Source organism: Platichthys flesus, chromosome 16 (assembly GCF_949316205.1).
Source record: "Platichthys flesus chromosome 16, fPlaFle2.1, whole genome shotgun sequence".
Lineage (NCBI taxonomy): Eukaryota > Metazoa > Chordata > Actinopteri > Pleuronectiformes > Pleuronectidae > Platichthys > Platichthys flesus.
Genome location: NC_084960.1, coordinates 8,725,759 through 8,748,388, shown reverse-complemented (window position 1 = coordinate 8,748,388; position 22,630 = coordinate 8,725,759). Strand labels below are relative to the sequence as shown.

General features: G+C 43.1%; 1 protein-coding gene across 1 annotated transcript in view; it reads left to right on the top strand.

The window, feature by feature from the left end:
• The first annotated feature begins 4,692 nt into the window (after nt 1–4,692).
• LOC133970871 (ras-related protein Rab-26-like) overlaps nt 4,693–22,630 on the top strand; it is a 40,093-nt gene continuing 22,155 nt past the window's right edge. Inside the window, exons 1-3 of the mRNA XM_062407982.1 lie at nt 4,693–5,302; nt 7,391–7,501; nt 22,213–22,254. Coding sequence (XP_062263966.1) covers nt 5,129–5,302; nt 7,391–7,501; nt 22,213–22,254 — 327 coding nt within the window. The 5' untranslated portion in view covers nt 4,693–5,128. The remainder of the gene's footprint in view (nt 5,303–7,390; nt 7,502–22,212; nt 22,255–22,630) is intronic.

Below are 22,630 nucleotides of genomic sequence, written 5' to 3'. Positions count from 1 at the left end.
GGTAGTGATTATTGCTGTCGTACAGTTTTTCCATCCTGGTACCCTGGCTCAGACTCTTATGCGTCTGGATCTTTTACAGGGTCCTGGGGGAGTTGTGCATGTATTATTTTCAACACTTCAGATTAAATCCTGCTACGGCTCTCCGGGGCCTTACTATTGCAGACCCCCTGCTGGATTGCAGCAAAAAGAAAAATGCCCCCCCAAAAAAAGCTAATAAAAAGCTCTGCGAAAAAACGGTGTTAAAACAGAGGTGGAAATTCCAAGTGTGCCACTGAGATGCTGCGGTGACGTCTCTGGAAAGGTAACAATTAACGGTGTCACCTTTTTACGACGTAGAGGAAAGAGGATTACAAAATTTTGTTTGACAGATTTGAAGTCGGGGTTTGGCTTCACTGGATTAGCACATTAAAACGTGGCAAGACTGAGTGAAGCAGTCCTGCCAAGGCGATTTCAAACCACCAGAAGAAATTGTTTCTGCAAAGGCTCATTTCCCTCCTTCTTTTTTCTCCTTTCACTTGTGTTGAGCTCTTGCATTGAGACATTAAAAATCCTATTGTGATAATTGACCCATCATCTTCTGTCTTGGAAAAGTTAACGAGAGGAATTTAAGGTATTTACTCATAAAATATGGATATAAATAGTATTTCTTATTTACCAGTCTAGTACAAGTCATTCCATTGAGATCCATCAATTTGCACACACATTTATACAGAGCTTCTATACACAGTGCTTTTGTCTAGCACAGACTACTACTACTAAGTTAATGACATGCACTAGTTTCACATCAATGGATTAGAGAAAGAGAGAGAGGGACAGAAAGAGAGAGCACAGTGCATCTTGGGAGGTTTCCCAACAGTCTGCGCTTACAGCAGAACAACTTCAAAATGGTTCGGCGATGACCTGATTCAGCCGTGACTTTGATCAGCTTTATCAAAGAAGAAAGTTTGAAACATAGTTCTACTTCACAAAGTCAGATGCCTTTTACGATACGATACGAGCTAGCTCAAAGTGGAAAGCACAGCAGCAATATTCCCATCAAGGTGTAAGTTTATTACTGTTATTGTTCAGTATTTTTGTTTAGTTCTTGTCAAATTTGTGACAGTTTTACCTCTGGAAAATGTGTAAAACGTCAGGACCACTGACATCCAGGGTTCCGAGAGACACAGCATTTATATAGTTTATAATAAGAACATAATAAGAAGTATATTGTTCTATATTACGTGTGAAGGTTGGGCAGTTCTGAGCATTGGATTGCAGAGTGTATGCTGCAGCTTAATACAAATAATACAAAAGGTTTGATTACCTGTCACATCTCTTGATGCAGTAATGTTGTTTGTATTTATTCATTTATTTTTCCAATCAGCCTGTGGGAGTGATGTAGCTGGTAGCAGCTAACAGGGATCAGGGTTTGGTTTGCACACCCTGTCTAATTTTTAGGAGGTTGTTAAAGCAATGTTATGGTCCAATGATGGTTTTAGTTTACTATACATGTGCTGTATTTTGAAACAGACTTGTTGTCAATCATTCTCTTCACCGTGTGATAACTAACTGTGGAGTTACACGTGGAAATAAACAGGATTATGGATTTAAAGTCAAAGTAAGCTTCAAGCCGAGTAAGTACCTTCCATAAAGGATAAGTATTTTTTTGTCAAACCAGTGTAAACTCCAGATTTTCTTGTTCATTAAATCATGTCCTATACAAATCCAAATATACGCAAGCGGCCCCCATGCCACCCGTTCTCCTGTCTCTCTCTCTCTCTCGCTCTCTCTCACTCACACACACACTCGTCTCTGTTTCTCTCGTTTAAGATGCCTCGGGGAGCGAATAAGTGCCAGGCAGTGCCAGTCCACTGATGCTTGCTCTCGCCAAAGCCTGACAAACAGGGGGTGTCGGCTGGCATGATGCCACCCCCCACCCCCCCGCCCCTCCTCACAGCGCTCAGGCCACAGGCAGCTGGGAGGAAGCGCGGCCAACAGATCAACAGTTGCTGGGACTTTGGTTGAGCGACTGGCCGGGCTGCTGCACGCCACCCAGTCCACGTTCGGGGCACCTGACCATGGGTAAGCTGACAAATGCCTGGCCTGTGGGTGCGCCTGCAGATGGACGATGGGTGTCATGACCCCACTGCAGCGGGCGCACACGCACACACACCTATGAATGCTTGCACTACACCCTCTGTCTGCCTCGTGGTTAAATGTCGCAATGCTTTTTTTTAACACCTGACCAAGAACACTGCTCACACCCAAGTTTCAGGATGTTTGACTTATTGTCACGGAGATGGCACAAGCTTTATAGACGCCGGAGGAAAGTGTCGTAATTTGCTCCTAATGAACATGTTGAAATCATGAGATCTGATACATTCTTAACGGCTGAAACACAGAGTTGCTTTGCAAAAAGGGACAAAAGGTTTGATTAGAATCTCAAACCCGCCTCCAGTTTGTATTCACACATGTATTAACCCACAAACCAAGCATACGGAACACAAAGACACATCGCAGCCGCACAATGTACAGTACACTCGCGGGCCACGTTTAACTCATCTTGACAAGGCTGTTAATTTCTCTGAAAGCAGGGACGGATTCCAGCAACCCTCTCTATCCACGTCCCCTCTTCCCTCCAAAATGCCCAGCTGTTGCCACAGTAGACAGCTGCTTTAGGGGCAGAACGAATCTCAGCTGTCGAGCAGAGTCGTATGTTGGGTGGGGGGGGGTTGGTGGATTTTGGGGTTTGTGCTCCCCCCAAACCAATGACACTCCACTTCCCTCTCCGCACGGCCCAGCGAGATGGGTGGAGCGTGGAAAGCAAGAAAAAAAAACGCTGACAGACGGCAGATTTAAAGACAGAAACCAGGGGCTACAGCTGTCTGTGTGTTTACAACCCGACTGAACCAGGGGTCAACCATGAGATGTACCCAAGAAATCAATGTACTGTAACCCCAGCTTGATACGAATCTGGCTGGAAAATAGAGAAATGTGCTCGAATATTAGATTATGCTAAAATCTAATTTTGACATCAAACGGTTTCCAACAATGAATATTCACCACATAGGGATTTGCTGAAAAATGCCTCAGCCGCTGCCAAATCCAGAAAGAGGCGAACATATTGTCGCCGTTCATCCACTTGCACAGAAACTCAACATGCACACGTACATGACTCACAACCAGTTTATTGCCCTGGATCGATCTCAAATCTTCCAAAATGGTTTGTGTTAAACAGAACGGCCTCTTTGAGAGTTTGACCCGGCGTTGTCCGTGCCACCAGTGTAAAGGTCGGAGGTCGTACGAGCCCATTCAGTCGCCTGGAGCAAATGAGGCCTCTGGGCTATGATCTCTGAGCGTATTCTAATGAGCCTGGACAGCCTGGCACTTGATCAGAGGGCAGTTACATGATACACAAATTTCATATTGCCTAACAAACTTGATTACGGAAAGGGGTTGGAGGGGCAACAGCGTCTCATTACTGGCCACAAGAAGGCCGGGGTCTAATCAGACTACGCTGCTGTTCTTTGTTGCAAATGTGGACAATATGTGGAGGACAGAGTGACGTCCACCAGGTTATAGAGAGACTCCGAGTTTGAGTGATGTTATGAATTAAAAACTGTTCTGGGGAAGAGTCACTGAAAGGCCAGTGACAAACTTGTTGACTGGTTTGTCCTGATTTCAACTACAGATTGTTGCTGAAGAATGCAGAAAGCTAAACTACAACATACTGTGTATCACTTCAGATATAATGACGTGACATGCATCCAGATTCTTCCTATTTCAAACATTGATCTGATCGGAAAAATCTTGCCATATTCGTAAAATGAATAAAATGTTGTCATGATCGCATTCCTTTGGTAGAAAACATAAACTGAACGCAGCAGCAACCATCAAGATTCACTTTACCCTGACTTCCTATTTCATGTTCCCATGTCTCCCTCTTGTGGTGAATAACTGCAATCACATCATGTTCGCTCCACAGGTGGCTGGGTGTCACTACCTGCATTTGATTTATTTCACCACTTAATTTTTTCCTTAACTTATATAAGTAAAGTCCCTGCTTAAATAGAACCAGGTATCTTACATTAACTATGTCTGTTTATTTTTATTTTGGCAAATTACTGGTTTCTTATTTGTTCAGTTCAACCAAAGGACAATACATCATATTCATATTATGTTATATTATATGTAATAGTTACACCTCATGAATGCTTACATTTTTAAATATGAAAACCAGGAATATTATATTACAAGAAATAGAGTGGAGCATATATCCACAAAAATAGTGACTAGCCTGCACCAGAACATTAAAAGTACTCAGGTTGGCTTTAGTAGATTCCTATACAGCCTACAGCATTAAGTGTCTGACTGAAAGACAGGTTGCTCACACATCATCTTTGTTTTACTCTAGTGTACTGTAGTATATGCACCTTACTTTAGAGGTTTGGACTGTTTTAATATTCCAGATTCATGCTAAATATATGAGAGGAGAACATTTTAATCCACAGCAGTATCATAACGTTTTGAACCCGTGAGGATTCAATGAAAAAGGATCAGTTTAAGGTGGAAGCCTGATCATACAGTGTTTGTACAGATGCAGTTATTTTTCAGCACCACGGATAGCGTCCTATGTCGATATGCCCCCCCCCCCCCCCCCCTAGACTGTATATAAGGTGTCACCCTCATAATCACATGTGATGGTACCACGTACACCTCAGCACACAGTCGACACTACCAAGTCACGTGGTGGACATTATTCTCAGTTAACACAGTGAAAAGAAAGGCTCTCGCTCCTGCTCAGTGCAAAGTGCTGCGCTCCAGTCTCAGTTTGGTGCCACATCCCATCGACGCTCAGATCCGAGGCTGCTGCCCTGAAGAGAGAAGCCTGTCCGCGGCAGGAAGCGACTCCACCACAGCGGAAGCCACCGCCTTCAGTTTGTCGGGATCATTTCCCACCTGCTCTTGAGTCGCGAGGTGTCTCGGGGAGCATGCGTTTGACGCGCAGGTGAATTTATTTTTTGCCACTTCAACTTCGTCGCTGTGCAAACTTTTTCAATCCCGCCTGGTTTGTTTTGCTTTCCTTTCCTATCTGTATTGTTTTTGCTTCACCTGAAATTAACGCGGATTAAAACAAAAATCTTGAGATATGTCTCGCAAGAAGTCTGCCAGGGGCAAAGCTGCGTCCAGCAGCCCGTCCACGGGCAGCCCCACCGGGAAAGCAGCGCGGAGCAGCCCGGCCATTGTTCAGATGAACGGAGTGGTCCATCCCAGCAGACCGTCCATCAGCAACAGCAGCGAGTTCTATGACATCGCCTTCAAGGTAAGACACGGGCTGCTGCAACACAACGAGAAGTGAGCTTTAATCCAGTGTTTCCACCTCAGAGGTGCGGAGGCTGCAAACCCACACACACAGAGGTCACTGGACACTAAACCACTGTTTTTATTTATCTGTGCAGAATGAGATGAAAAAAACACTTATTTTATTTCATTTATTTGTTGCCAGTGTTTCTTTCTTGTGAAGCTTCCACTGTCTTTTACAACCTGTATTCAGGAACCAGCAGTGAGCTGACACCAGCTGTGTCAATACGATTGATAACCTGGGAAGGTACACAATCATACACACACACACCTTTTGTACCTCTATCTTAGTGGGGACACTCACTGAAATAATACCTTCCTCTGCCCCTTACCCTAACCTTAACCCTCACACAGCCCATCAAAATGTCCTCACTCTGAAGGGTCTATGCACAAAGATAGAAGAGTAGAATCCTTTCACTAAAACCATATCTTTAACCATAACTGATTCATGCGAAACTCTAACCTTAACCAGGACCTCAGAAATAAAGTTTTGCCTCATTAAGACCGGGCATTGGTCCCCATGAGGTCCACTGGTCCTGACAAAATCATGGTGCACACTTTAAAAAGTGTGCACCATCCAAAATGTCCCCATAAGGTATCTGCTCTAAATGGTCCACACAAAGATATATGTTCAAGTACACACACACAGAAACACACACAACAGGGCTTGAACAGCCAGTAAACAAACCGTTTGCTAACGCTGTGCGACTTAGGATCAAGTGCGTGGTTGTGTCAGCAGCACAGGTCGCTGGGTTTGTATTAACTGTGTGCAATTGTTATCTCGCTTTGTCCCACCACGATGCGAGCACTTGTGTATGAAGGGAACTGTCGCTTAAGCGCAACACAAACACAGACTCACTCCCACAGACCCTCAGCGTGCACTCCCAGCACCGCTTCAATGGGACCCGTGCCACCTACTCTTGGGTTTTTGAAGCGGCTGTTTGGGTGCAAGTGCAACGAAACACAGCTTTTGTTTTGAATCGATTGTTCCATCGAGGCCACGTCACTCTGTCAGCTGTGGATATTATTTCAATTGTTTGCTATTTTTTAAATGCATGGATGATGACTCTATTCTTGTAGCCAGCAAATGAACGATTACAGGAAAAAATGTAATCCTCTGGTCTCCAACTTTCCTTCCTTGAATATTTATCATACATCTCCTGTTCTCATATTCAATTAATCAGTGTGAGTAGTACATACAGTTTAAGGCAGATTTTTTTTGATCTGTTTGCATGACTGGGTCAAAATCTCACTTGTGTCTTTTAGAGTATTTTATTTATCAGGTGAAGCTTTGCAGAATTCGACCTCTACTCTGTAGAGCTCTTATCTTTACATTCCCTGTAAAGATAAGAGCTTGTCATTTGTTGTCCATTGTGCAACATGTAATCATATCCTGTGTTTTCTGAGCGAGCATTCATCTTCCCTGAGGAGATGCATTTCATTTAGAAAGACCAAGTGGCTTCTCCTGCAGAGCTGCATAAAGGAGGGACGGGGAACCAGGACAAGAGAATGAGAGTGGATGTAGAGAGCTGAGAGGGCTCGAGCCTCAGGCGTGCTTCTCTTATACCTGTTACTACATCACTTGGCTCTTCCACCTCTGTCTTTCATCTCCTCTCTGCACCCAAGGGCCACTGACTTGATGATATCCGTGGTCTGGGGGCCCCACAGTCCTTCAGCCAACCTGATACCAGTGATCCGATCAAACATGTAACTTCATCACAGCTGAGAATCAAAAGAGAAAATGTGAGAAACTGTCTTTTCAGTGGGAATGAACCATACAGAGTCTCACATACAGACCAGGAGCTGCAGAAATCCCCTCGCGGCTATAATGAGCAGCCTCATACTCGCTCTCATATACCTGTGTGTGTGTGTGTGTGTGTGTGTGTGTGTGTGTGTGTGTGTGTGTGTGTGTGTGTGTGTGTGTGTGTGTGTGTGTGTGTGTGTGTGTGTGTGTGTGTGTGTGTGTGTGTGTGTGTGTGTGTGTGTGTTTCTCTTTACCCTTCCAGTCGTTCCTGTCTGAGCTTTTCCCTCTTTGTTTTTTTCCGAACAGGTGATGCTGGTTGGAGACTCTGGCGTTGGGAAAACCTGTCTACTGGTCCGCTTTAAGGACGGAGCGTTCCTGGCGGGCAGCTTCATCTCCACTGTTGGCATTGACTTCAGGGTGAGTTTAACAAAAACAAAACACACGTGCACGATCCACCACATGCGGCCCTTAGTGCCTTCTATCAAAATGAGGCCATAAGCACAAGTGGGATTCTTTTTTTTAAAGCCGTTCACTGTCATGTATTCTATCGCCTGGAGCTGTGAGTATTTCTAATGTTAGAAGTCTCACAAGATATATTGATTTCTTAAATTAGTTTGACATGCTTTAGTTTTTTGTCTGTTATGTGCCAGATTTGTGGTCCCCCATGGACGTCCAGGAATAAGCTGTGTCCGTCTTTTCTGTCTGTCCGTCCATGAGAGGTAGACGGATGGGCACTATGACCCAGGGCGGCAGAAAGAGACAGTTCCCTCCTTCCAGTACTTATCAGGGCCAATACTGTTATTAGTTCTAATCACTTAAAGGCTTCATCCTGGCAGTTTCCTCCAATAGTTTTTTTCCACACACTCATTGTCAGTTTAAAATGATCCCTTTACACTAAGTGGCTCAGGTTCATTCAATCCCACTCACACACTAACACACACAGTGTCGCTTTGTCAGAATAGGTGATAATAGACATGACTTACTACTTCGAGTTCCTCTCCCGACCACTCACAGCTTGCCATCTTCTACGCCGTCCATGACATCACCAGATAGGGAAGAGACCAAACTGACTCCAGAGCACAAGGGGGTAAACAAATATGGCGTCCAAAGGGGTTTGTACGTTACTGGCAGGCATGTGCTCGCAATCCTCTGCAACATTCATCTCTCCCTTCGCTGATTTGCATTTGTGAGCAGCGTCATCCCTTCTGGCTCTCTGTGAACTGAGATCCTATTGGGGAGCCGGCTGGTGCACGTGGAAGAGTGAGTGCCCCATTCAGGGAGGCTTGAGCCCTCCTGGGTGTCTTTTTGCTGCGTGTCTTCACACTCTCCCTCATCACAGGGGAAATCAGTCCAACATGCTAGTCTGTTGATTTTAGATGTCCCGAAGTGTCCCTGATGCGGCGTCAGTTGTCGTCCATTATGACACATTACATGATATTAGATGAAAGATTGTCGCGGCCAATCCCCATTGATCATTTACGAACCCACCTGACATCGACACCGTCCAGGTCGGAGTTTAATGGGGCTGATAATATGGCCCCAGCATTTGTCTCTATACCATGATGGAAACTCTACATGCAAGTTTACCTTTTACTTGTTCCTCCACCTATCATGGTCATTTAGTTTAAGAAGCTTTTTTAAAGTTACCATGTTATCACCATTACATAAAGAGCAAGTGCAGCATTAGACCCATTAAACCCCTGCGAGGCATATTCACATGGGCTGCCTCTGTGTGCGTGTGTTCAACTAAATTATCCAACCATCCTATAGCACTGTGTGTGGGTTTGGAGGAGTTAGTGGGCGGATGAGCAGTTGATTTATTTACTTATGTAACTTCTCTTACAACATAGTGTCTGTAGCCCCATTGTACGTTTGGGCCTATCTTTTCAAAGCAGAGACCTTCATCAGCTTATTCTCTTTGCTGAATTTACCACCCGGGGGAGGAAAAAGTGCAAAACTCATAGAGTTAGTGCCCCGTCGGCTCTTTCCTCATATTGACTTGTTTGATCGCAGTGTGGTACCATGCTTTGTGACATGACTAATTTCATCATCAATCCTCAAGGCTCCCATTCTCTTCTGCATGGTTTCTGGTTAAATGGCTCAGTTTCTCAGCGCAACTTAAACATCATCCTGTAGGATAGGAATGAGACATTTCCATTTTTCAATGAAATCAACTAAATTATAATGAACATTTTGAGAGAGAACCTGCGTATTCATACATTCAAATTTACCGTTTATCCGAGTGCACAAATCGCATAAACAATGTATTTGTTTTTTGCGAAGATGAGAAAGCGAACTTTGTTGAGAAGGAAAACATGAAGGTCCTCTGTGTTTGTCTTCCCACGGTGGATGCACCGAGACACAGAGAGGCAGGGAGTGATTGTTATTTTTAGGAAAGACAGTTTTGATCCTCATTATTTGCTGGGAAAGAAAAAAGCAACTTGCTCCGTATGGGGATTTGATCCGTCCTCCACTTCAAAGCTGCAGTGCAATGCTGTGTTTTCCTCCCCATCTTGTTTATTGTGATCTCATCTCGTTTGAACCTCAGCATGTTATCAAGATTACTGAGCTGCATTGGTACCTTGTTGATCTTAAAATCCAGGCAGTCCGAATAGGAAATACAAGTAATATTGGATTTTATTAGAGAATCTGCCTATGAAGGGCAATAAATTCAAAGAGAGGGAGAGAGAGAATATTGTGTCTAATCATATTAATTCCATGTAGGTCTTACCTTGTTATATCTTACTGTGAAAGATAATTGCTGCCAAACGTTCAAAGGAAACGGACCAAAGCCTTGAGAGGAAAATCTTCTGCAAGAAACAAGCACAAAACCCCCCAAAAAACAGACAAAGCTCAATCATATGATGTAAACAACTAAATATGTTACAAAAAAACAGGAAACAATAAAGCTTGGGTGTCTCCAAGATAAATAGATGTCTATCAGTCCATGTAAATTGTGTATAGTACCTGTACCTTCACTAAAATGTCAGCTTTATAAGATAAAAGATTGCAGGCATTGCGTTTGTAGCTCCCTCAGAAGCCTTTACACAACCCCCGAGAGCTGTGAACAGACTTTCCTGTGTTAGATCTGTGTGTTTTACTTCTACTGACTTTATTCACCTGCACAAGTTGTCTCATTTTATTAAGAAATACTGTATTTGGTTTATTTGGTTAGAAGATCAGATCATACATCCACATGCCAACTGTGATGCAGCACGTCCACCTGTTGCCATGGTGATTCAGGTCCTAACTGAGCTTTGGGTTTGATTGTGTGGCCTCTGACGCTTGAGCTTGAAGGAGTCGCCGTGCTGCTTCAGTCAGAAGGGAATGAGGAAGGCATCAGTCTGGTGTCAATGACCCCTGTCGCTCAGGCAGCAGTTTTTTTCCTACTGTGTAAGAACCTCTGATTTGTTCTCCCTCGCTAAGGTAAAGACTTCCATCATGCATATAGATACACAAACACATATCACAGGATCGAGGACATTTTCTTCTCTCCTTCTCTCTTTAATCCCAACCTACAGCACTTGTCCAGCCTCCAGCTCCTTGAGATACAATGTGAGGATCAGACTCTATCAGTGGAGGACAAATGTAGTTTCCTTCATGGAATGAAGAAGACTTACGGACAATAACCTTTGAGGCTCCCCCGACCCTGTCTTTCATACCAAGGCCCTCCACGGCTGGAATTCATATCTCAACAGACAGCAGAAGAGAAAAAGCTCCGTTTTTTGTCTGAGACTGTATTGAATTTAGTTTTTAATTAAATATTAGACAGATTAAAGACGTTAAATTGTGAGAAGCAGTGTAAGTTTTAATTCAGATTTAAAAAGCCATTAAGCAAAACGAGTTAATCAAAAGGAGTCCACAGATGTCAGTTCACATAAGCTTTATGTTGGTATCAGAGAACAGTAACTTCACATTCATTAATTTTCTGTAATGGCGTTCTTTGTTGGGTCTGGGATAATTATTAAGATGCATGGTGTTATTCAGCCTTTTCCCCCCCGTCAACAAATCTGAAGAAAGGGCCAAAACAAAGCATTAGTCATTCTCACAATACCTTCCAGCTCCCCCGCCCTGTCTCTGGCACTGAGGCTCACGCTCCACTGATTCATACTGGAGATATAGTGTAAATCTTTGAAAACGGGTCACAGATGTATTAGTTTCATTCATCTTAAGGCTTTAAGAAGTTTTAAAAAATGACTTGGCACTGCATTTTCTTATCAAACATTACTCAAACTGAAGTACAGTTTATATTGCCATAGTTTCAGCTGCGGATGAAAACGCGTTCGGGGCTCTAGTGAATATTCGAAGCACACAGACAGTGTGAGTGGGATTGACACAAAAGACACTATTGAATTTCAGTAAGCAATATGTGACCTAGTGTGATACATTCATGTGCCTCATTAATTGAGCTCTACGGATCAGAGGAATACGCTTCATTATATCAGGGTACACAAGCAGTACTTACTGTAATGGTGGGATCAGTTCTCTTCAGGGTTTAGAATTTTTTTCTCATTATATGCTGTATGTTCACCTCATTTTTTTGTACAACAAACAGGGTTTTATTCCAGAGGAGATTATGTTTTCTTCTGATTATTTTTCTTTTAGTTAGTAGGATTACGCTTTAACAGATTACCACCGAACCAGGGGAGCAATATGGGTCAAGAGAGAACCCATACAAATTTGGTGTATATCAGTGGGCAGATCCAGGAATGCTGTTTCACCATCTGTATTAATACAATTGGGGCGTTTTTTCAGTAAAATCATGGATCTTGATGAAGCAAATCAGCTGTGTCTGTGTAATTTGGTGCTATTCCAAATAAAATTATGTATCTAGTGAGTTTATGTGGTTTAATCAGGTGACAGTTCGGCCTTGGCCGAGGTATGCAATCCACTGAGTGCCCCCTTAGTTTTGGATGGATCTGTTTGTTTTTTTACATCAGATCAATATTTTTATTGAAAAGGTTATGTTTTGTTCACTTTGGGGTCATTTATTCACTACCTTTTATTAAAATAAATAAACAGAAGACAGCCGTGCCAAGTCCAAATCTTTAACAGAGCTGTGGTACAGTCTGTGGTGGGAGCTGTCCCTGGTGCTGAACCCCTACTCCAGACTGGGGTTCCACCACCATGTTCGGTGTATTAGGCCATTCTACCAATCTGTTTCCAATATCTTTTTATAACTGTCATGTCAGCCACTTTAACGCAATTACCCACTGATAGTCCAACATCAAATCCCCATACTGTAATTGTTTAGATCCATCATACTTAAAACTTGCTTCATTTTTCTGTCACTTTTCTCCACGGTGCAGAATTGGGTAGATTCTCTCTAGAAAAGAAAATATTTAATTGTTGTTGTTTGTTCTTTTAAATATTGTTGCCAGGATGCAAACGTTTATTTACACCTTAAATCCCCCCACACCGGCAGGGAAGTTGGTAGGCCTATCTCTCGCTGTAAACTTGATGAGTCACCAATGTAACTGACAGAAATACAATGTTTTCAGCTCGAGGGAAGAGTCAGTCTCCGTGAACAGGGTCAAAATGTCTTTGTTTGAAAGCGAGGCTTGAAAAGCAATTTCTTTGGCAGAGAACTGTGGGATCATTAGGAGTGAGGCAGACAATTGGGGAGCAACTAATTCCAAGGAGAAGCAGAGAGGCCTATTAATAGTTTCCCTTCGACAACCTTCACCTCATTTCCAATGTAGTGGGAAAAACACCTTTCCCCATGTTTTCCTCCTCACTGTCTGACACCGGAGAGACGTTAATCCCTCAGTCACCTTAACGGATGTAAATTCAGTGGTGAGGAGATGAGCAGCCCTTGCCTCCACTGAGACAAGGGAGCAGCACCCAGCTGCCAGTCATGCGCGTGTGTGTGTGTGAAAGACTTCTTATCCATCCACAAGTTTCACCATCAAAACACCTTTGAACAACTTCACCAAGATCCTAAATTGTCAGTCTGTTGTTTGGCACAAACTGAAACACCACAAATTATGTGAATGGATTATCGTTTAAATGATTGCTCAGGCCTTCATGATCCCTAGTCTAGAGGATGAATATTCCTTGATCTTTCCTCTAGCGCCACCATCAGGTACATTTGCTCAACCGATTGTTTTGTCAACTTCAATAACAACAACTTCCCAATAAGCTAATCACAGACAACTTTTCCCCTTGTGGATAAACGGATGTTATCATTTGTTAGATTCTGGAGTTAGAGTCCCAGTTTCACTGTACAGCCCATACCAGATGAAACCTCACAACACTGCTTTACTTTACAATGATTTACTGCAAAGATATTGTCATTGTCATTCGATCACCAGCGTCAGTTCTTGTGAGTGGGCGGTTGGAGTGAATGATCTCATTGTTAGTAGAAATGCTTTAGTCAACACGCTGTCATCAATGTCCACAAACGTTGCAGCTGAATCCACAAAAGTGTTGCGCAGGTAACCGGAGAATAAGCAGCTGACAGGTCGTAGTTCATTCCCACAGATCTGATGAGCAGCTCCCGTGCAGTTACACTACATTGAAACAGTTAATTGTGACCGTCCTTCACGGTGGACACAATGTCTGGATGGCAAGGTTACCCGAGCATTTTGCATATAAATATCAACAGGGTGAACTTTCTTCACCTGCCCAACTGAAAAGAGTGTGTCACTCAAAGCGGGTGCAAGTGTCTAAAACGTGACGGATGTGAAACAAAAAAACAGCAGAATAATACAAATATCTCAGGAGGATAAAGAAGATCCATACACGTAGAAGATGTTTACAGAGATGTCAGCTTGGAAAGATAGCAAGATTTGAGAGCTTTTTGCGATAAGGGCCGACTGGTGTTGATGGTGTTGATTAAGATTAAGATGCATTTAATAGTCCCAAACACATGCACAGACATGCACAAGCACTCTCATGCAGATAGGGAAATTTAACCTCTGCTTTTGACCCATCTGGTGCAGGACACAAAGAGCAGTGAGCGACCATGTACGGCTCCCGGGGAGCAGATGTTGGGGGAGTAAGGTGCCTTGCTCAGGGGCACTAGACAGGGTAGGGAGAATCCTCTTGGATTTTTGGACAGATCAATCCAGGTTCGTCTTTTTGTTGTTTCTCCGTGGAGTCGAACCAGAGACGAACCAGAGACCTTTTTCTGCCCATAGTCCAAGTTTCTGCCACTAGTCCACCGCCTCTCCCCATGTCCTGCCTCCTCCATGGCGCCAACCCTCTCTTGACCCTTCTCGTTTCCATTTACACCAGTGACAGTCCTGTGTGTCACAAGTCCGACCGGAGGTTTCACACCTCGCTGATGGAGCTGGGGCATCATGTAAAATTCAGTTTACATGTGGAGGCTCAGACGAGTTTTGCACCTAACCAGCAGCGTCTATTCAGATGTCACTGATGTTATTTTTGGGTGTACTTAGTATGTATGTGGGGGTGGGGGGGAGGCGGCTCTGAATCAGTCGACTGCAACCTTCTTTTGCTCAAACCTTTCAGTCGTCTGATTTTAACAGAACTTGAAGTGTGAATGCATGTCCGCACTCCTGCTCCTGCATTTAAGAACTTTGCAGCTATTGGACTGAAAGATGCATGAAAAACAAGTCTCTCGCCCTCCACCACTCTGGGTCAACACAAGCTGACGTTTTCTGCTGCTCAGACCGAGCTTGTTTTCAATGTGCTGAACCCAGTCACCATTTATAAAAAGACACAGTTTGGATTTGGAAGAAAGTCGCTGTTTTTTTCCATGCATCTCATATACTTGATGTTTTATTCAGCTTTGAATTTGCCACAGGGATCACATTGATGAGAGCGTGTCCTAGGGGATAGAGCAGGTGCTCTGCAACAAGAAGGTTGCCGGTTTGAATCCCACTCTTTCCCATCTGCATGCCTAAGTGTCCTTGGCAAGACACTGAACCCCTAAATGGCCCTTCATAAATGTCAACTCATCACAGCTTAAGTAAGGCTCAATATTTTCATAATTCAAAAGGAGCTTGATTCAGGGTTTTTTAATTTCAGATTTAAAAGTAGGCTTTGTTCATTTTTTTCATCTTGACTTGTTGATTTGTGAGGTCAGTAATTTAAAGCTGATACATTATACATTTCCTTCTCAGTAAAATCTTGGTCATATTCTTGTAATTTGTTTATGCTTAAAATAAATACAGGTTTGTCTATAAACTATATTGATACAATTGATATAAATAGATGTGTATTGGCATCTGCCCCTAAAGGTCTTTAATTCTTTACGTTTCTTGCGCGATGGCTTTTCTTAGACCAACGACAACTACCAGACGTTGTTGATGTTCTCTGTCAAACCCCCTCAAATTGAAGCTGTGAATATAGATTTCTCACCTGACCTCTGACCTCAAGAATGCAGAGCCAATCATCCCATGTGGACGTGCAATTCATCAGAAGGGGTTGTATTTACTGTGGTTTGCTCAACCTCCCAGTAAACAGTGCTTGACGGTTGGTGTGGAAAACCAAGCCCCTCGTCGTGTGATCAATAGCACTGATAACAGCTTAGTGCTCAAATGGGCTGTGTCGGCCGGTCACTTAACTGATCCGAGCTCAGCCCACAGTCGCACACGGATGAGAAGTTATCTAACTTTGATGAGGTGAGAGTATATGTGTGTTATAGTTCAGACGGAATCGGTTTGTGTGTATTTCCTGAGCGAGGTGAGGACATTAAACATTAAAATTCCTTTTATGAAAAATTCATCCCTCCGTCATTAGATTATTGATGGGGGGGGGGGGCGTCTGTCTCCCTCGCGATCAATCATGAAGTGAGATACCGGTGTGGTTTCCGTTCGGTCACACATCCAGCGACACAAACACACACCTACAATCACACACAGTATACAACTCACACTGATCACATGGGAGCAACAGATGGGGCAACTGTTAATGAACGGGGGGGAGAACCAGGCATGCAGATCTTGCCGTGCATCTGTCTCTCTCTTCTGACTGTATTGTCTGCTCACGCTCTTACATCATCATTGGCACAAAACCTCCATGAAACTGCATCAACCTGCTCACGAGTCATGTTTTAGGACGCAGGTTTGTCGCTCTTGTCTGTTGTTCTGTTGTTCTGTAGACAGGATTATTAATCTGGAAATCAGGCTTTGTGCTAGCAGCCCTTCACTCCACCTGCATCTGTCTCAGCTAATGCAGGAATCTGGAGCAGGCTCTTCTCCAAGTCAAACAGCCTTGGTGCAGGAGGAGCCGACCAGAAGCCTTTTTAGAGCATAATAAAAGTTACATACTACCACTTTGAGTGTTGAAGAATCTGTAATATGAACCAGGAAATGTTAATTATTCAGCTTTATGAGGAATATAAGACTGCAGCGAGAGAGGCAGATCTGATGGGTGCAATGACAATAATGGACCCATCTCCAAAACTCCCCTCCGTCACTGTGGATGTCTCAGTCTCCTCATTCATGATGGTCTTTATGTATCTCTCTTTCACTCGTTTCCAGCTTCTGCATGTTTTTTATAGAGGGTGAATGCTTGACCGACTGATTTCTCCATTATCCACTCTCCTGCCTGCCTGTCAGAGCGCCTGCCTCCTCTGAGTGGGTGCAATTTAAGTGCCAGGTGTAATCATGCCAGCAAGTGGCAGTAATGTTTTTTTTCCTGCTTGGGAAAGAAAAAGAAGAATTGAATTAAGATGGAAAAAGAAGTTACAATGTATATCTATATATATATATATATATATATATATAGATTATATGAACATTTTCAAGCCATTTTGATCATCACTAATTGTCCTGTGTGTTGGCCTAGTTGTATTATAATCAGGGGTAAGCTGTTTTATTTTGTTCAGGCACAAGACTCAGCCCTTATTAAATTGAAAAATGTTAAGCGTTCAGCTACGCTTTAATTACTTCCCAATTCTATTTATGTACACATGTAAGTCCACGTGTAAGTGTGTTTGTGTGCATGTGTGTTTCTGTGAGAGTGGGCTGGGGTTCACTTGTGCCCAGGGAAATGTTTGTAATTAACCAGTCTATGGTAATTAATGAAAAGCAGCTTTGCCACATGCTGCCCTAATGTCACAGGGATGTAGAGAGGAGAGCCCTGATGAGCATCATGAATATTTAACCGTGGCATGAAAGAAGCAGCGAGCTGAGCCGTTGGAATGTGGGAGCATTTCACTATGAAGCAGATGAGAGATAGAGATGGGAAATATACGGCAAAGCAGAAGAGAGAGGGACATTTATCCAAAAAGACATGCTTTAGTTTGCGCATTCAAGTTGCTTTTATATAACTTATTCTAATATCAACTCGCAAACCAATTCTTATCCGTGAAATTGTGTGTTCAGACAAATAAACAAGGACAATTTTCTTGAAAAACGTATTTTTGTCTTTTCCTCAAAGGGCAAATTGCGGCGCAACGTGCTCATTAAATCTCCCCTCGTTGAGTTTTCTTGTTAACAAACCACATTTTCTGTTTCAATTCAGTGTCAAAACTCAGCTTGAATCTTTGAGGTCCAACAAACATATTGATCATTATTTCCTTCATCCTGACACATTAACAAGGATGTTTTTTAAGTCCACATTGTTTACATGTTTAGTGTCTTGCAGTCTTCCCTGCCTTTTTCTTATCACATTAAATTACAGTGGAATAGTGGGAATGTACTTTTATTACTTAGTTCCAGAACTTGTGTTTTCACCCAAACTGTTTTTGCCAATTAGTAGAACAAAGTCTAGACCCTACAAGCTACATCGCGGAGCCCAATCTTTGTGTTGGAGGGTTTTTGTTTTGCATCTGAAGATTAAAGAGATTTTATTTTTGACACAGTTTATGTTTGAGGTTTGTTTTCAACAATAGTCTTGAGAGTGTGGCACATCATTGCAGGAAATGGGTTTCAGCAGTGTAGAAAATCTGGGCAGATCATATGCGTTGGCAGATATTCGTCCGTGATGATGCTGCACCACAATAAATAGAGATGTTTCTCTGGGACATTTTCAGTTTGTCTGTGCTTGTAGTGGCGGTGTTTGGATGTGTGTGTAAAACCCACCATACGCTGTCTGTGTATGTTTATATATTCAGATAAAACTGAAGAAAAGAGTTTCAGTGGCTTGCCCCGACCGCCGTTATTCATCTTCGCACATGGTCACACAACATACACACACACACACACACACACATTTTGATTTGTAGCAGGCCAGCGTGTGAGAGGAGCCTGGGGAAGGAGCTCCAGAGAGGTCAAGGCTTTGTAATACAGCATCAGAGAAGAGTGCCTGCGTTGGTGTGAGTGCTCTGCTGCAGGTTACAGGTGATAGATCAAAATACTCAGAAGAGGCTTTTCCAAGAAGGAGCGTAATCCGAAACATGGACTGAAATATAAAGAGCAAAGTTTAACCACTTAAATCATGTTTACATCTGGTTGGATGTCACATTGTCAAGGCTTTACAGCACAAATCAGGAAAGTGAGGCTTGGAAGTAACGAATTGCTCTGGCTTGTGAATTTTTATAGATACAAGTGCATATTGACCTATGCGATCTGGTACCAGATCATCAATTTGATCTATCCAAGGTTATTTTATTTCTTCATTTATTTGCCGTGGTCTTCCGCAGCAGCAGCACTCTAGTTCTGCCGGTGCCTCTGAGCCGTGGAAATAAATGAGGAAGCCTGAGTTGTTGCGGGACCAGGTCTGCTTGTCTGAAGGAGCCCAGAGGTCCACAGCGCTTTCAATTAGTCTCTGTTTTCCCAGAGTGAGGTAGAGTCCATAACAGGAAGGTTCCGGCTATTACACCGACTTCCCTGTCAGATGTGTTTTGAGGAAAAGAGACTTTCTGCCGGAATCATGGTGACAACATGACCTAGGGCCCAATCTCTGCCAACTGTGCCGGCTCAGCAAGTACAGCCCTTTTAATGAATGAATGAACTCCATTGTTTGCATTATCTGTGTGTCTTGTGTATATGTGATTTATTGTGTGCTCTCTCTGTCACCAGGAGAATATGCAGTGCTTCTTAATTTGAACGTATTTGTAGAAAGGGGTTTCGAAAATGCTGAGCCAACTGTATCGAGGAGAGGAGACAATAAAACATTATTAGCTTCTTAGATAATGGAGGTGGGGGGTGTCTGCTACATACATGCCAGGTCCCACTTCACACATACTGATCATAACAACAGTAACTTCACAGGTAATACTGGGCTGACAGCAGGTACTAAGCATTGTACCCATAGCAGTAGTTATTTCTCCAGTAATTGTATTTGAGAGCATCGGCTTGTGGCTGATTTAATTCACTGTCCTTAAAGTCCATGTCTGTAATTATGATCTGACCTCATCTAGAACAAGGGCTTCCTCAAATAAATAAAGGAGTCATTCCTCCAACTTAACAAAGCAAGGATATTCTCATTGATTTTAGAAAACTTGCCCACACACACACAGACACATCTATCGCTCAATATCTGCTTGGATTGGCTGCCCCCCCCCCCAACCCCCACCCTCCCATGACCCTCAAATGATAAGTGGTATATCTGATTGATGGCTGACACCTGCTCTGGGAGCTCCTTGTGCATTTGTAAGTTGTGATCCCATGAGAAGTGCTGTTTCTCTGCCGACTGTATCTTCCAATTCACTTAAACATATGCATACAGTGTCTGGCTGCTAAGTAGAGCAGTTTGTATTTGAAGATGTTTTCTGCTGCGGCTCGGGGGAATTAAACTGACCTGAGAGTGGTAGGAGCCTCTCAGCCACCCCTCTATTCATTGTCAGCATATCACAGAGTATCAGCTGTGTCCACTTGAAACACGCTAAAGCTCGAGAGGGTTTTTGAAAAAAAAGTGGAGAAAGTAAAGTGTTGCTGGAAGTGTGACTGGCAGTCATTTAATCTACACTTTAATTCCCCGTCTTCCACAGTGGACTCGTTCTCTATATAAGCCGCTGAGATGCTTTATTAATCCTGCTCAGTCCTTGCTCTCTGATATTATTAAATCTGCGTCGCTATGCCCTCTCCTGTCTGGTTTCGAATACTTCCAGCATAATTCTAGTAGTATCACCCTTGACTAACCACAAAATCCTCACCATGGTGGTTTCCAGCGATAACAAGAACATGGAGGAAGTCTTTGGAGACTTTTGATTCCTATCACACATACAGACACACAGTGTGCAGCTTGACTGGTCTGTGAATATGTATGAGTTTCCTCCTTTGTGACTAGTGAGGAGGTAAATCAACCGAACACGTCAACAAAGGCTGCATCTATTTTTTTTTCTCCGATGCACCGAGGGAAGATTAGCATCTTGCCGGGGTTGAATATCTCCTGTGTCTCCTTTGGGATCGGAGGGGGGAGAAGGTCAGCAGTGGCTTTCAGGAACATCTCCGTGGGGATGATGGTGGAGAGGGAGGCTTTGACCGTTGCCGTGGCACCAGGTGAGATTACCCACACGTCTGTTGGGAGGCTGGTGTGTGAGTCACTGAGGGGACGTCTTCACCTCCTCTTTTTTGCAGCAGCGAATCAGAAAACCGAGGAATCCATGTGGTGAAATAAATTTATTGATGAGAGTGAGAGAGACACAAATAGGTTACACATGTGTAGCACATATTCAATATACAGATTTTTTTTTTTTTTTTTTGAGGGCCAGTATTGATTTTAAATCTTCAATTAGTAATAACCCATTAGTATATAAGGAATTGTTTCAACAATTGATTAATCATTTACCTTTGCTAGATTCAGCATGTACCACTGTAGTAGCCATAGACTGCATAAGAAGATGGACGATATGATTTCCCTCCAATAATGAAGCCTGATCATAAATCCTGACTCCTCCATGTTAGTGGATAGGACATGGACCAAACCAGAACATTCTAAGTTCATGTCAAGTTCTTATCACACTGGTTTTTATTTTCTGGATTTTTTAGAAAATCAGCTCCAGTCAGAGAAGGTGATCATCCATCTTTATACAGCCTATATATGCGCCTACCCCTGCTGTTGCATCACCAGCAGGGGTCCAGGCTGAATCATCTCAATAAATATTGAATGGATTTGCCAGAACCTGCCTCCTCTCACTCCTGCTGCGCCTCAGGAAGCTTTGGTGAAATCCTGCTGTTGCTTTATGGTCAACTCGCAAACGTTCACCTTGTGCACAAGCAGCTTCATTTCCTCTGCAAAGAACCGTTCCTTCTTACTACCGGAAAATCTGCAATGGCAATCACATCAGGCAGTGTGCAAGAGCACTTGGCTTGTAGAGGTAGTGTGAGATTTTACTCTGATTGGTTTATTGCTTGTCGTTCCCAAGACACTGCAATGATTAATTAAAAGACTAAGTACAATCCTTTTCAGCCACGTGGACGCTGCTGCAAACCTTTTTTTCCTGACATTAAACAAAATGCGTTCACATTTGCTCAATGAGCTTTAGAATCATGTGCTTAGATTGTTAAAATAGTTCAGTTCAATAGCCAGGATTTGCTGAATCAAGGATTTTGAAGTTGCCATAATGGGGCTCAGAGAAATTAGAAGGAAATGGTTTCATGATTGAACAAAAGATGAATCGGTTAATCAAGATATAGATTCATTTTGAAAGAAGATTCTTAATTTTTTCCACAAAGAGGGGAAGCAGTGATGGTGTTATTGTGTAGATCCACTGGGATTTTCAGCCCTTCCAGCTGTGAGAACATGAATGATGTTGGATCAATGAGGCGAAGGGCTCCTCTACACAGGCCAGATATTTTTAACTTAAAGCTCAGTCATCATTTAGACTGAAGTTAATGTGATGGCAGGTTGTGTAACCTTTTTCCACTCAGCTCTCAAGAAAGAGTCATCTTCTGACCCGACAAACTGCTCGTCTGTGTGGTGGAGCAGATCGAAGCTCCGATCAATGTCCCCTTAAGAATGAAGGTACGAGGAGCGAGGCATCAAGAGCAGGGCGGGTTAAACCTCCGGAGGAAACCAGCAAGGCCTCATTAAAAGAGGCCGGGTCAGATGGAACCATGCAGTATTGATAGAACGAAAAGAGGAGAGTATGGCTGGTAGATGAGAGGAAGAGACTGTTCAGACAGGCGTACACAATAACACACACACACACACACACACACACACACACACTGCTGAGATTGTTTCTACCACAGACAGAAAACGTTCCTGGTTGGAAAAGTGCTTGAATTTAGGCTCTGTCACTTATAATATCTTCTTTTCTTTCCCAGAATAAAGTCCTGAACATCGACGGAGTCAAGGTGAAGCTCCAGGTAAGTTTTATTTCATCCTGACAATCAATTTCAAAACAGACTCGAGCAAAATGTCTGCAATAGATGTCAAATGAAAGGCGTCACCCATATAAAAATGAGGTTTTACTGTCTTCTAATAGACCGCACAGATGATAGAACAAGTTTTTATGTGTTTTAGGAACAAAGCAGATACGTACAGTATGTTTAAGTTCTGCAAATCTAGAAGTGCATACATTCAAAAAGCGGGAAACTCTGACCTGAGCTGACCCTGGTGTCACCCAGCAGGCGGACCCTCACAACCCTGACATCAAGACACATATTTGGATCCAAACAGATACTTTCTCTTTCCCTTCAGCTCACAAACAAAGCTGTATAATGCTGCAGTTTATCTTAGTCG